General features: G+C 43.2%; 1 protein-coding gene across 1 annotated transcript; it reads left to right on the top strand.

Annotated features, from left to right (window-relative positions):
* Nucleotides 1-5,032: 5,032 nt before the first annotated feature.
* LOC110491649 (potassium voltage-gated channel subfamily A member 7) lies at nt 5,033-10,756 on the top strand. Its single transcript, XM_021565253.2, has 3 exons — nt 5,033-5,387; nt 5,807-6,583; nt 8,884-10,756. Exons 2-3 carry the CDS (start codon nt 5,894-5,896, stop codon nt 9,787-9,789), a joined length of 1,596 nt encoding a protein of 531 aa, XP_021420928.1. The 5' UTR covers nt 5,033-5,387; nt 5,807-5,893; the 3' UTR covers nt 9,790-10,756.
* The last annotated feature ends 2,713 nt before the right edge of the window (nt 10,757-13,469 follow it).

Genomic DNA, 13,469 nt, shown 5'->3' with positions numbered 1-13,469 from the left:
TGCGGACTTTACCGTGAAATGCTTACTTACAAGCCCTTAACCAACAGTGCAGTTCAAGAAGAAGAAAATATTTACCAAGTAGGCTAAAATAAAAAGTAGTAATAACAAATAACACAATAAGAATAACAATAACGAGGCTAGATACAGGGGGCACCAGTACCGAGTCAGTGTGCGAGGGTACAGGCTAGTTGAGGTAATCTGTACATGTAGGTGGGGGCAAAGTGACTATGCATAGATAATAAACAAACAGCGAGTACCAGCAGTGTACAAGAGGGAGGGGGTAGAAGCTGTTGAGGAGCCTTTTGGTCCTAGACTTGGCCCTCCGGTACCGCTTGCCGTGCGGTAGAAGAGAAAACAGTCTATAACTTGGGTGACTGGAGTCTGTGACAATTTTATGGGCATTCCTCTGACACCAGCTATTATATAGATCCTGGATGGGAGGAAGCTTGGCCCCAGTGATGTACTGGGCCGTTCGCACTACCCTCAGTCGCGTCTTACGGTCAGATGCCGAGCAGTTGCCATGCCAGGTGTTGATGCAACTGGTCAGGATGCTCTTGATGGCTCTCATGATTCATCCTTTTAGTGTGCCAATACAATAAATTGCACACATTAAGTGGGATAAATTGAGTGCTTGTTCAATATTACTAGATAACGTTAAGGACTAAAAAGCAGTCGGTGTGTGTTTGTGTGTGCAGGCCGCCTGAGCAAATGTCAGCAGGGGCCTTTTTCAGCTTTTAATGCAATGTGCCAATACACCACCCCCCTCAGGTGGTGAGATTTAGTTTTGGCCGTGAAGTCTGACTAGTAATGGAGATGGAAAACATTTAGTACAGTACCAAAGCACTACAAGAAATGAAACCCTTTCATCGTGACACCAGTTGACCTTCAGGACACACCCCTGGCACAAGCCTGGGACACCCCTCCCTGGGAGTTTCCTCACAACCTTTCTCTCAAAACAAGATGACCACATGTAGTTCCGCGTTTATCCATTGGGTTTCAGTTCAGTTGAGGCAATGTTTGACTTTTACTATTACAGTGCATTTGAGAAGTATTCATACCCCTTCACTTTTCCCCAAAATAATTTACTTTACAGCCTTATTCTAAAATGGATTCAATCTACACACAATACCCCAACATGACAAAGCAAAAACAGGGTTTTAGAAATTTTTGCAACTTTATTAAGAATAAAAAACGGAAATATTACATTTACATAAGTATTCAGACACTTTACTCAGTACTTTGTTGAAGCACCTTTGGCAGCGATTACAGCCTCGAGTCTTCTTGGGTATGACTCTACAAGCTTGGCACACTTATATTTGGGGAGTTTCTCCTATTATTCTCTACAGATCCTCTTAAGCTTTGTCAGACTGGATGGGGAGCGTCGTTGCTATTTTCAGATCTCTCCAGAGATGTTAGATCAGATTCAAGTCCGAGCTCTGCGTTGTCTTGGCTGTGTGCTTAGGGTTCTTGTCCTGTTGGAAGGTGAACCTTCAGCCCAGTCTGAGGTCCTGAGCGCTCTGGAGCAGGTTTTCATCAAGGATCTCTCTGTACTTTACTTTGTTCATCTTTCCCTTGATCCTGATTAGTCTCCCAGTCCCTGCTCCTGAAAAACATCCCCACAGCATGATGCTGCCACCACCATGCTTCACCGTAGGGATGATGCCAGGTTTCCTCCAGATGTGACACTTGGCATTCAGGCCAAATAGTTCAATCTTGGTTTCATCAGACCAGAGAATCTTATTTCTCATGGTCTGAGTCCTTTCGGTGTCTTTTGGCAAACTCCAAGCGGGCTGTCATGTGCCTTTTACTGAGGAGTGGCTTCCGTCTGGCAACTCTACCATAAAGGCCTGATTGGTGGAGTGCTGCAGAGATGGTTGTCCTTCTGGAAGGTTCTCCCATCTCCACAGAGGAACTCTGGAGCTCTGTCAGAGTGACCATCGGGTTCTTGGTCACCTCCCTGACCAAGGCCCTTCCCCTCCGATTGCTCGGTTTCGCCGGGCGGCCAGCTCTTGGAAGAGTCTTGGTGGTTCCAAGCTTCTTCCATTTAAGAATGATGGAGACCACCGTGTTCTTGGGGACATTCAAAACTGCAGACATGTTTCAGTACCCTTCCCCAGATCTGTGCCTCGACACAATCTTGTCTCAGATCTCTATGGACAATTCCTTCAACCTCATGGCTTGGTTTTTGCTCTGACATGCACTGTCAACTGTGGGACCTTAGACAGGTGTGTGCCTTTCCAAATCATGTCCAATCACTTGAATGTATTTAAAATCATAAAGAGAATTGCACACTCTATGTATAAACTCCCAGTGATTTATTGGGTAAATCACGTTTCGGCATCACTGTGCCTTCTTCGAAGAAGGCCTAATATACAATGGAATTGCTTACCAAGATGATATTGAATGTTCCTGAGTTACCAAGATGACATTGAATGTTCCTGAGTGGCCTAGTTACAGTTCATCTTCAAAATCTATGGCAAGACTTGAAAACGACTGTCTAAAAACAACCAACTTGACCGTGCTGGAAGAGTTTTTAAAATAATAATGGTCAAGTATTGTACAGTCCAGGTGTGCAAAGCTCTAAGAGACTTACCCAGAAAGACTCACAGCTATAATCGCTGACAGTAATTCACTTTTTGGCCTGAATACAAAGTGTTATGTTTGGGGCAAATCCAATACAACACATTACTGACTACCACGCTTCACAATTTCAAGCATAGTGGTGGCTGCATCCAGTGGCAACATTTTGAGCCCAACAAAATAAAAATACAAATAAAACTTGTGTTATATTGGTGTTAAATATGTTTGTTTTTCTTTTTTTTTTTGGGGGGGGGGGGGGGGTTGCCTGTTTTGCATGTTATTTTGGCATTAATACATGTCACATATCAGTTTGCAAACCATGTAAAAAAGATATACAGTGGGGCAAAAAAGTGTTTAGTCAGCCACCAATTGTGCAAGTTCTCCCACTTAAAAAGATGAGAGAGGCCAGTAATTTTCATCATAGGTACACTTCAACTATGACAGACAAAATGAGAAGAAAAAATCCAGAAAATCACATTGTAGGATTTTTAATGAATTTATTTGCAAATTATAAAAATAAGTATTTGGTCAATAACAAAAGTTTATCTAAATACTTTGTTATATACCCTTTGTTGGCAATGACAGAGGTCAAACGTTTTCTGTAAGTCTTCACAAGGTTTTCACACACTGTTGCTGGTATTTTGGCCAATTCCTCCATGCAGATCTCCTCTAGAGCAGCGATGTTTTAGGCTGTTGCTGGGCAACTCCCTCCAAAGATTTTCTATGGGGTTGAGATCTGGAGACTGGCTAGGCCACTCCAGGACCTTGAAATGCTTCTTACAAAGCCACTCCTTCATTGTCCGGGCGGTGTGTTTGGGATCATTGTCATGCTGAAAGACCCTGCCACGTTTCATCTTCAATGCCCTTGCTGATGGAAGGAGGTTTTCACTCAAAATCTCACGATACATGGCCAGAGGAGCCTCTTAAAGAAGAAGTTACAGGTCTGTGAGAGCCAGTGACCAAATACTTATTTTCCACCATAATTTGCAAATAAATTCATTAAAAATCCTACAATGTGATTATCTGGATATTTTTTCTTCTCATTTTGTCTGTCATAGTTGAAGTGTACCTATGATGAAAATTACTGGCCTCTCTCATCTTTTTAAGTGGGAGAACTTGCACAATTGGTGGCTGAATAAATACTTTTTTGCCCCACTGTATATAATTGAGGTCATAAAGCCCCATACAAACATTTTGTATTCTTGAGTAAGGCAGCTCCAAAATGCAGGTGTTTCAGCCTAGCTCAGTGCTTTCTGTGGTGGTGGGGCAACCAGTGGAAAATATGGAGCGTAGGGGTTGGTAATGTTCTCTAGTTGCTCTGTGATTGGCTCAGTGTTCTGTCACTCGTGAGGACACTACGTCACCGCCAAATCTAAGGGGAGAGCTCGAAAATTCAAGCCCCTTGGGTGCTGCCATAGAGTTACATTAGAAGTGTCCATCCAAGAAGGCTCAAGGTTATTGGCCATAGATAAAATGACGTCAAATCACGTTAAATCTACAGTAGCTTTTATTGGACTGATCATGTCAACATCATACTTTCAAAATCTAAGCTAGCAGTCATCGTCATTAATCAAGTCGACAATCTACTGGCAAATCCTTTTTAACATTTGTCATATGAAAATAGATAATGAAAAGAAATCAAAGATAAAATGTATCGGTGCTCATCAGCCATTGGACAAAAACATTACACAACAGGTTGGAAATCGCAAATTCAGTCTACTTTCCTCCAGACACTGGGAGATGAATTCTCCTTTCAGCAGAACATGAACCTAAAACACAAGGCCAAATCTACACTGTAGTTTCTTACCGAGAAGACAGTGAATGTTCCTGAGAGGCCGGGTTAAGGTTTTGACTTAAATCTACTTGAAAGTCTACGGCAAGACCTGAAAATGGTTGTTTATCAATGATCAACCACCAATTTGACAGAGCTTGAAGAATTTTGAAAAGAATAATGGGCGAATGTTGCACAATCCAGGAATGGATATCTCTTAGAGACTTACCCAGAAAGACTCACAGATGTCATCGCTGCCAAAGGTTCTTCTAGATAGTATTGACTCAGGGGTGTGAATACTTATGTAAATAAGATATTTCTGTATTTCATTGCCAATACATTTTCTAACCTGCTAGTTTTGGAATATTCAGATCATCATAAGTTGAGAACCTGATGAACATCACATCTACCTAAGCAGCACATCACTGATCATTTAGATTTGTGGACTGACATGATGTTTATCATTATACATTAGAACTCTATACAGTCCATCACTGAAGTCAATCATGGCATTCAAAGGGCAGTCGGTCCAACAAATGACAGTCAGCCATCTCAGTTGTCCGTCTCATGGAGCGGGCCCCATTTCAGTTAGGGAGCTTACTGTAACACACCAAGTACCAGTGCAGAGGCGGTGACATTTGAGAGGGAGGGTGAAGGTTGTTCCCGGCCCTGGAGCAAAAGGGAGCGAAAGGACGGGAGGGGCCAGGCGCAGATTGAATTTCAACAGGACAGCATTCCCAAAAAAAATTAAGACAGACAACATAAGAGAGAGAAGAGGGAAGGACAGAATTGTGAGTATTGAACAGCAAACAGGTAGAAACGATCATTCGTGAACAGGTCAGGGAGGTGAGAGACAAGAGTGGACGAGTACTGGAGGAGTGTCCATCAAGGAGTGTCTCAGGGTTGGGGACAACCGTAGAAGACCACGTGTTGGACGGACAGGCGGACATGGTGACAGACCGAAAGATTCATGGGAGAAAAACAATGTGACTTTCCATCCCGCAATTAGTCTCCGTTAGCGGCTGCCAGTCACTCAGTGAGTGACTCGCTACATCTGGCTATCAATTGCTCGTTAGTCATTATACCTCACGTTTATAGTGCATTGTCGTTACTGTTCTGTCTCAAACAATTATTTTATGGATGAAAGGTGTTGCATAACCCTTACCAATGAAATGTGTGAAATAAATGAAGAGTATACCGTACAAACATATTTGGATTATGTGGACATAGCGTACCTTAGACATAATTACACATAGTTTGAAGATAATTTTGTACAGTACAGGCCTTTGTACATTTACATGTCTCACAGAGAACTCAACAGTAACAAAGACGTTCGACATGACTGCTTCCTCTTGCATATTTACAGCTTACATCCTGCAACTAATAATGACTATATCATATGTGTAGTGATAATGCCTCTATTCCCACACTGATCCAATTCCACTCTGGTTTCAGACCCACATCCTCTTTAAGTCCAAACTGTCCTTACTACACACAAAGGAGAAAGGGCCCGGATTGTGGACTAGGCCAATAAAGGCAGGGATGGAAAACAACGACCCAGAAGGAGGTGGAGAAGGAGGAAGGAGAGACATAGAAGAAGGAGAGAAAGACAAACGGCTGAAGAACCAACTCAACAGCGAGGAGAAGGGCGAGACAGAGAACCAAGTGGGCGGTGAGAAGGAGAGGAAGCGGGTGAGCCGGCGGTCCGGATCACTGTGGAGGAGCGGCTGGACGCCGAGTGAACGTCTTGCGATCAACGTCTCAGGGATGCGCTACGAGACCCAGCTCCGCACCTTGGCCCAGTTCCCAGACTCTATGCTGGGCGACCCCAGGCGGCGGCTTCGCTACTTCGACCCATTGCGCAAGGAGCTCTTCTTGGACCGCAACCGGGCCTGTTTTGACGCCATCCTCTACTTCTACCAGTCGGGCGGGCGGCTCCGGCGGCCCGCCAACGTGCCCCTGGACATTTTCATTGACGAGCTGTATTTCTATGAGCTGGGCGAGGAGATCATGGCACGCTTCAAGGAGGATGAGGGTTTCCCCAAGGAGGAAGCCCCATCGCTGCCCGTCAACGAGGTCCAGCGGAGTCTGTGGATGCTTTTCGAGCACCCGGAGTCGTCATCGGGCGCGCGCATCATCGCCATCGTCAGCGTCATGGTGATCGTGGTGTCCATCCTCATCTTCTGCCTAGAGACGCTGCCTGACTTCAGGAGCGAGAAGGAGCTTCGTGAGGTAAGGCAGCAAGAGGGCAAGGGAGGAGTGAGGTGGGATAAATAGGACAATGGAACAAGTTGGTGTTTTGTGTGTGTGGGGGAATTTTTCAATAGTCCAAACTGGCATCCTCCACTTGTTTCCTCATCTTCATCGGCACTAATCTGAGAGCTCTGTATAACTGGAAGTCAGATAGAATATGTTAGTGGCCAACTGGAGGACTTACTTATTCTTGTTTGATTCTTCAAATTCAGTGTTCAACTTGGACTGAAATAAGTGCTGGTACTCATTTTGGGTGCCGGTATTGTTTATAGTTAGGTGCAGGAGCAATACGCTAATATTCTATAAGAGGAATGAACTGGAGCTCAAGCAGTAGAAAATGTGAGGTGCCGGTACTCAGCTCTGGTGAGCTCCTGCCCAAATCAAGCACTGATGCTATAGAAGGAGATTGAGTGGGCAAAGGCTTTTGGAGTGAACATTCAGTAGAAGGAAAGTGTTACAGAACATTGTGACATACTGGACATGTATTGGAAAGGGAGAGGGTAAATATTATATTTTGTGAAAGATGCATAACAAGCATATAAGAAGCGAGGTAATGACGTCAATAAAACAATTATGTCATAAAAACAACGTCATTGAAACAATCAAATGAAATACTACATTTTGGTCTAGCTCCCACTTATCTGCTTTTGAATATTTAATAGAATTTTGAAACGCGTCACGAGAACAAGATGGATGGAGGGAAAGATAAATGAGAGCCATGTGTCATTTTTTAAATCATAATAATAATTGGAACCGTTCAAATCGGATATTGGATATTTACTTCAGATATTGTATTGAATGAGTAGGGTGACACGTGTTTTGTGTCGTACAGTCAACTCATCAAGCAAAAACCTACCTCACATGGTCTGTGTGTCTTGAATGGGATGTGTGTTGTCACATGTGTCAAACGGCAACCGGATACCACTAACCAGCAGGTGTTTAGGTAAACACACTACCGGTGTACATAGCTGACTACAGTGAATTATGTGGAGAAATATTGACAGGGAGACAAATCAAGGAGCGATAAGAGTAAGGCTGACGTGTGATTATTTTAGTCAGCTGGTGGCCCAAGACCTCTACAATATACTTCAGTCACGAAGATGAGATGGGAAGACTTGGGAGATAAAGAGAGATATGTTGTGTCATGTTAACACATTGCTTCAGGAGAGCTGTGCTAGGCTGATGGCGGCTGCCTTTTTGCGCGAGGGCCGACAGCCAAGAAACGCAGTAACCCCAGTGAGGAACGGCTGGCTGACTTGAAGCGTGTTGGCTATGCTGGGAGGAAGACGGGATATAGCGGACAGTGGAGATGGATGGGGAGTAGCGTGAACACTCATGTTTCTCCTTGGCGATCTCAGGGGGCTATATATAGTGCCGGGACACTCCTAAGAGTACATCAACACGTAGATATCTGCCTTTATTAATAAACACTTCGACTGCGACCTCCTACCAGAGAGAAATCGTGAATAGGTCCCACTAGATTATACGTTTGATTTGTATTGTATCTCCAGACACACAGTAATATTTCACACATTGCACTCCTGGTTGTTGTGGTGACTTTTTCCCCTCGAGACGTTTTGATCACTCGACATTAAATATGAGAGGCTGAAATAAATAATCGGTGGACAGTCTGGCACTCTGACAGGGGAAAATAGACAGACAGTTGGACAGTCTGATAGACTGTCACCGGACAGATTGAAACTCAAAGCCAGAAATAATTTGAGCTCAAAGTGTGAAAACAGCTATTTCACATGTGAAAATGTGGATCTGCAAATTTGACGTGCTTTTTCCGTAAGGGAACAAATGAACCCCCAAGAAATGGCGCAACATTTTGTATTTGCTTGTAGTACATTTTGTTACTTCATCATCATAAAAATATAAATTGTTTATAACTAACTGACAAGAACATTGTGTGATCAGGCTGGACCAACAAAACAGTATTTTTCATTGGCAATAAGTACTAGATGATTAGTAAGGCATAAACCAATAATAAGCAGAGGGGTAAGTATAATTCTGTTTTTAGGAAGTGAAATCTGTAAATCGAAAGGAAAGTTTATTTCAAGTCACATTATCTGCTCAGTTTTCGCTCCAAGATACCAAACCCAAATATACCGAAAATGTTGCAATACATAACACAGAAAAATGCTCTACAAATCACAGTAGGCCCATAACGTCTCATCTTCATCCTCTGACAGATTAGAAGTTAAATTTGCATTTTTTTCTTACTCATTTTCCCCTCTTCCTCCCTGCCTCCCTGTCTTCTCCTCTCCCTTGACCAGGAGTACTTCTACAAGTACCACGCCCACCACAAGAACATCTCCATGCACATGCTTCCCCCTGCCAGTGTCTTCCAGGATCCCTTCTTCCTGGTGGAGACTATATGTATCTGCTGGTTCTCTTTTGAGCTGTTCATGCGTTTCATCTGCTCGCCCAGCAAGATGCACTTTTTCAAGGACGTGATGAACGTCATCGACTTCACCGCCATCCTGCCCTTCTTCGTGACACTGATCACCGAGCTCTCCAAGGACACGGAGAACGCACCGGGAATGTCACTGGCCATCATCCGTGTAATCCGGTTAGTCAGAGTGTTCAGGATCTTCAAGCTGTCCCGCCACTCCAAGGGCCTGCAGATCCTGGGCCAGACGCTGAGGGCCAGCATGCGTGAGCTAGGCCTACTCATCTTTTTCCTCTTCATTGGCGTCATCATCTTCGCCAGCGCCGTCTTCTTCGCAGAGGCCGACCACAAGGACACCGCGTTTGTCAGCATCCCCGGCGCCTTCTGGTGGGCCGTGGTTACCATGACCACCGTGGGCTACGGTGACATGTACCCAGAGACGGTGTGGGGCAAGCTGGTTGGCTCCATGTGCGCCATCGCCGGCGTGCTTACCATCTCGCTGCCCGTGCCCGTCATCGTGTCCAACTTCAGCTACTTCTACCACCGCGAGACGGAGTGCGAGGACCAAACCCAGTACACACACGTCAGGACCTCGCTGTGGGAGGACGAGGAGCACGAGAAGGGCGAGGAAGGGGAGGAAGAAGGGGACGGAGAAGGAGATTACAATGCCATAGAGGGCATCTGCAACCCTCTGAATAGGACTCTGTTGGGGGGGCTGTGCACTGGGCAGAGCAGGGAGTCGAGTGGGGCAAAGATGTACCTCAGGGAACCCCTGGTAACTCAGGTGTGACAACAGGATGTGATAACAGGATGACCCTCAGTTGTGATCCTGTCACAAAAAGAGAGAGAAACAAGTGAAAAAAGTAGGGATTGAAAAACAGGGACTACAAATGTTTAAGACAGCTGAATGGCAAACTGTCACTGGCCTAAAGTGTGAAAGCAGCAATACGTGTAGCAGAAAAACATACATGCCTGTTTAACACTACACTCACCAGGGGAGGCATTAAACGATTGACTGGTGTATGAACATAGAACTGCACTACCGTAAATTTCTTGCCAGAAAAAATAAAGGAGATTGAGTGACATGCTTATCGGTTTCCATGGTCATGCTGTTTATTATTTAAACTATGAGTTGTAAAAACTATTCATTGTAGTATGAGCTTGTGTGTTCTTTTAAAGAGTTGAATCTTCCTTGTCGTTTTAGTGCCGTCAATATAAAACCATGGCGTCTTCTCCTCTTTAATCTGATCTAGATTATACAGTTTGTAAAATGTATTTTTATTTATTTATTTATTCAGATGTACTATGAAAGAGCGCTTTCAGAGTGAATAAGCAAATGTTGGTCAACACAGACAAGGAGCAACTATGAGATAGACATAGTGCACAATGTTACTCAGTCACAGCTTCGCCATCCCAGTGACGCATGTGCTAATGCTTATAGATAACAGGTTTTACATGCCACTTTAACATTCTCAATCGGACTACAGCTACAGCATGCTTATGATGATGTGTGACTTCTTCTCAAGTTTAAACTTCAGAGCCAATATTTCCTGATGGCTGGAGCTACATACATGTAGCAACATTCTGGTTCCTATTACTGTATCATCTGATCTCTGATCAGATCACCGAACGTATTGTTACCAATTTAGAGGGAAGGAGCGTGGAGGTCGTTTATTCTCAGGGTAACTTGGTGCGAAAGGCCTATATTTGTGTATGTGTTGTTTTTAATAAAGATTATATTTTGTAAATTTTCTTAAGATGCCGTGTGCCGTCCATTGCTGTTGATAATCAGAAATGCTACATTTAATGGAATTCTCGCCGCGTTCCCTTCTTCAGAGAACAGGTGAAACTCTAGCTAGAGCTAGAGACATTAATGAAATGTTTATTTTCTGGATAATTAATTTTATTCTGTGGACAGCCCTTCGGTTGAAGCTTTGGGAAAAGAGACTGTTGAACAGATGGTAGAGGACAATTACACATGCAATTATTATAATTTTTTAAAAGTTATGTGTTTCCATTTTTTTTTTCTGAGACATTTCTGTAAAATCTCAGATCCAGGATGAGCCCCCACAATCTACCCTCGGAGTCGAGCTGAATTGCTGTACAGCATCTCTCTCTGAGCATCCGAGTGGCACAGCGGTCTAAGGCACTGGATCTCAGGTTCGAATCCAGCCTGTATCACATCCGGCCGATGATTGGGAGTCCCACAGGGCGGCGCACAATTGGCCCAGCGTCGTCCGGTGTTTGACCGGGGTAGGCCGTCATTGTAAATAAGAATTTGTTCTTAAGTAACTTGCCTAGTCAAATCAAGGTTAAATTAAAAAATAAAAATCCCAGGGCCTTTTCTAGAAGTAACACACTGTCTTGGTGAATGATGTGCTTTTATGTCCACTAGAGGGCAGTCCAAACCAACATCAATCGTACATCCACCATGAGGGAGTGCTCTAAAGTCTGTAACAAATACATTTTTGACACCACACTCCACAAAGCAAGTTATGCAGGCTCTAGTTTTATCATATCTTGATTATTGTTCTGTCATATGCTTAAGTGCTGCGAAGAAAGACCTAGTTAAGCTGCAGCTGGCCCAGAACAGAGCGGCACGTCTTGCTCTTCATTGTAATCAGAGGGCTAATATTAATACTATGAATGCAGTCTCTCTTGGCTAGGAGTTGGTTGTGGAAAGATTGACTGTGCCACTTCTTGTTTTTATAAGAAACATGAATGTGTTGGAAATTACAAACGGTTTGCATAGTCAACTGACACACACACACTTACCCAACCATTATTTTCACAGTACCCAGGTCCAGAACAAATTCAAGGAAACTACAGTCTTATGCAGAGCCATGAGTGCATGGAACTCCATTCCATCTCATATAGCGCAAGTGAACAGCAAACCTGGTTTCAAAAAACAAACAAAGCAACACCATGGCACAATGCCTCTCCATGTGACCTACATGTTGTACCACATTGAGACCACAAGATGTCACCAAATGATTTCCCCAACACTTTCCCTGGCTGCCACTGCTCTTGCTCAAAGACAAATAATTCCTGTGTCATCACAACTTTTGGACATATTTCAACAAAACCACTTTGTGGTAAATTTATACATTTTCTGGAAATGTTATAAAAGTCATATATACGTATATATATATATATATATATATATATATATATATATATATATATATATATATATATATATATATATATATATATATATATATATATTCCAATGAAGTTAGATCTATAATTGTTTTTTAAATATTTATAATATTTAAATATACAAGTAGGAAAGCCTTAATATGAGTAGTAGTAATATATTGGCTGAGTGTGTTGGGGACAACTCGCCCTATAGTTTTGGCAAGTTGGTTAGTACATCTACTTTGTGCATGACACAAGTAATTTTTCCAACGATTGTTTACAGACAGATTATTTCACTTATAATTCACTGTATCACAATTCCAGAGGGTCAGAAGTTTACATATGCTAAGTTAATTGTGCTTTAAAATACTTGGAAAATTCCCCAAAATGACGTCACGGCTTTAGAAGCTAGGCTAATTGACATCATTTGAGTCAATTGGAGGTGTACCTGTGGATGTATTTCAAGGCCTACCTTCAAACTCAGTGCCTCTTTGCTTAACATCATGGGAATATCAAAAGAAATCAGCCAAGACCTCAGAAAAACTATTGTAGACCTTCACAAGCCTGGTTCATCCTTGGGAGCAATTTCCAAACGCCTGAAGGTATCACTTTCATCTGTACAAACAATAGTATACAAGTATAAACACCATGGGACCACGCAGCCGTCATACCGCTCAGGAAGGAGATGCGTTCTGTCTCCTAGAGATGAATGTACTTTGGTGCGAAAAGTGCAAATCAATCTCAGAACAACAGCAAAGGACCTTGTGAAGATGCTGGAGGAAACAGGTACAAAAGTATCTATATCCACAGTAAAACAAGTCCTATATCGACATAACCTGAAAGGCCACTCAGCAAGGAAGACGCCACTGCTCCAAACCGCCATAAAAAAGCCAGACTACGGTTTGCAACTGCACATGGGGACAAAAATCATACTTTTTTGAGAAATGTCCTCTGGTCTGATGACACAAAAAATATAACTGTTTGGCCATAATGACCATCGTTATGTTTGGTGGGGTAAAAAAAGCTGAAGAACACCATCCCAACGTGAAGCATGGGGGTGGCAGCATCATGTTGTGGAGGTGCTTTGCTGCAGGAGGGACTGGTGCACCTCAGAAAATAGATGGCATCATGAGGTAGGGAAAATTATGTGGATATATTGAAGCAACATCTCAAGACATCAGTCAGGAAGTTAAAGCTTGGTCGCAAATGGGTCTTCCAAATGGACAATGACCCCAAGCATTCTTCCAAAGTTGTGGCAAAACGGCTTAAGGACAACGAAGTCAAGGTATTGGAGTGGCCATCACAAAGCCCTGACCTCAAACCTATAGG

The sequence above is a fragment of the Oncorhynchus mykiss genome, chromosome 16 (genome assembly GCF_013265735.2).
Source record: "Oncorhynchus mykiss isolate Arlee chromosome 16, USDA_OmykA_1.1, whole genome shotgun sequence".
NCBI classification, from domain to species: Eukaryota; Metazoa; Chordata; class Actinopteri; order Salmoniformes; family Salmonidae; genus Oncorhynchus; species Oncorhynchus mykiss.
The sequence above is the reverse complement of the archived record's forward strand: the minus strand, read 5'-3'. Positions and strand labels throughout refer to the sequence as shown.

Excerpts from the sequence above, each read along its gene's own strand:
- LOC110491649 (XM_021565253.2), top strand. The coding sequence starts at position 5,894 with ATGGAAAACAACGACCCAGAAGGAGGTGGAGAAGGAGGAAGGAGAGAC. Across the intron at positions 6,584-8,883 it reads GCGAGAAGGAGCTTCGTGAG|GAGTACTTCTACAAGTACCA; the intron begins GTAAGGCAGCAA and ends TCCCTTGACCAG.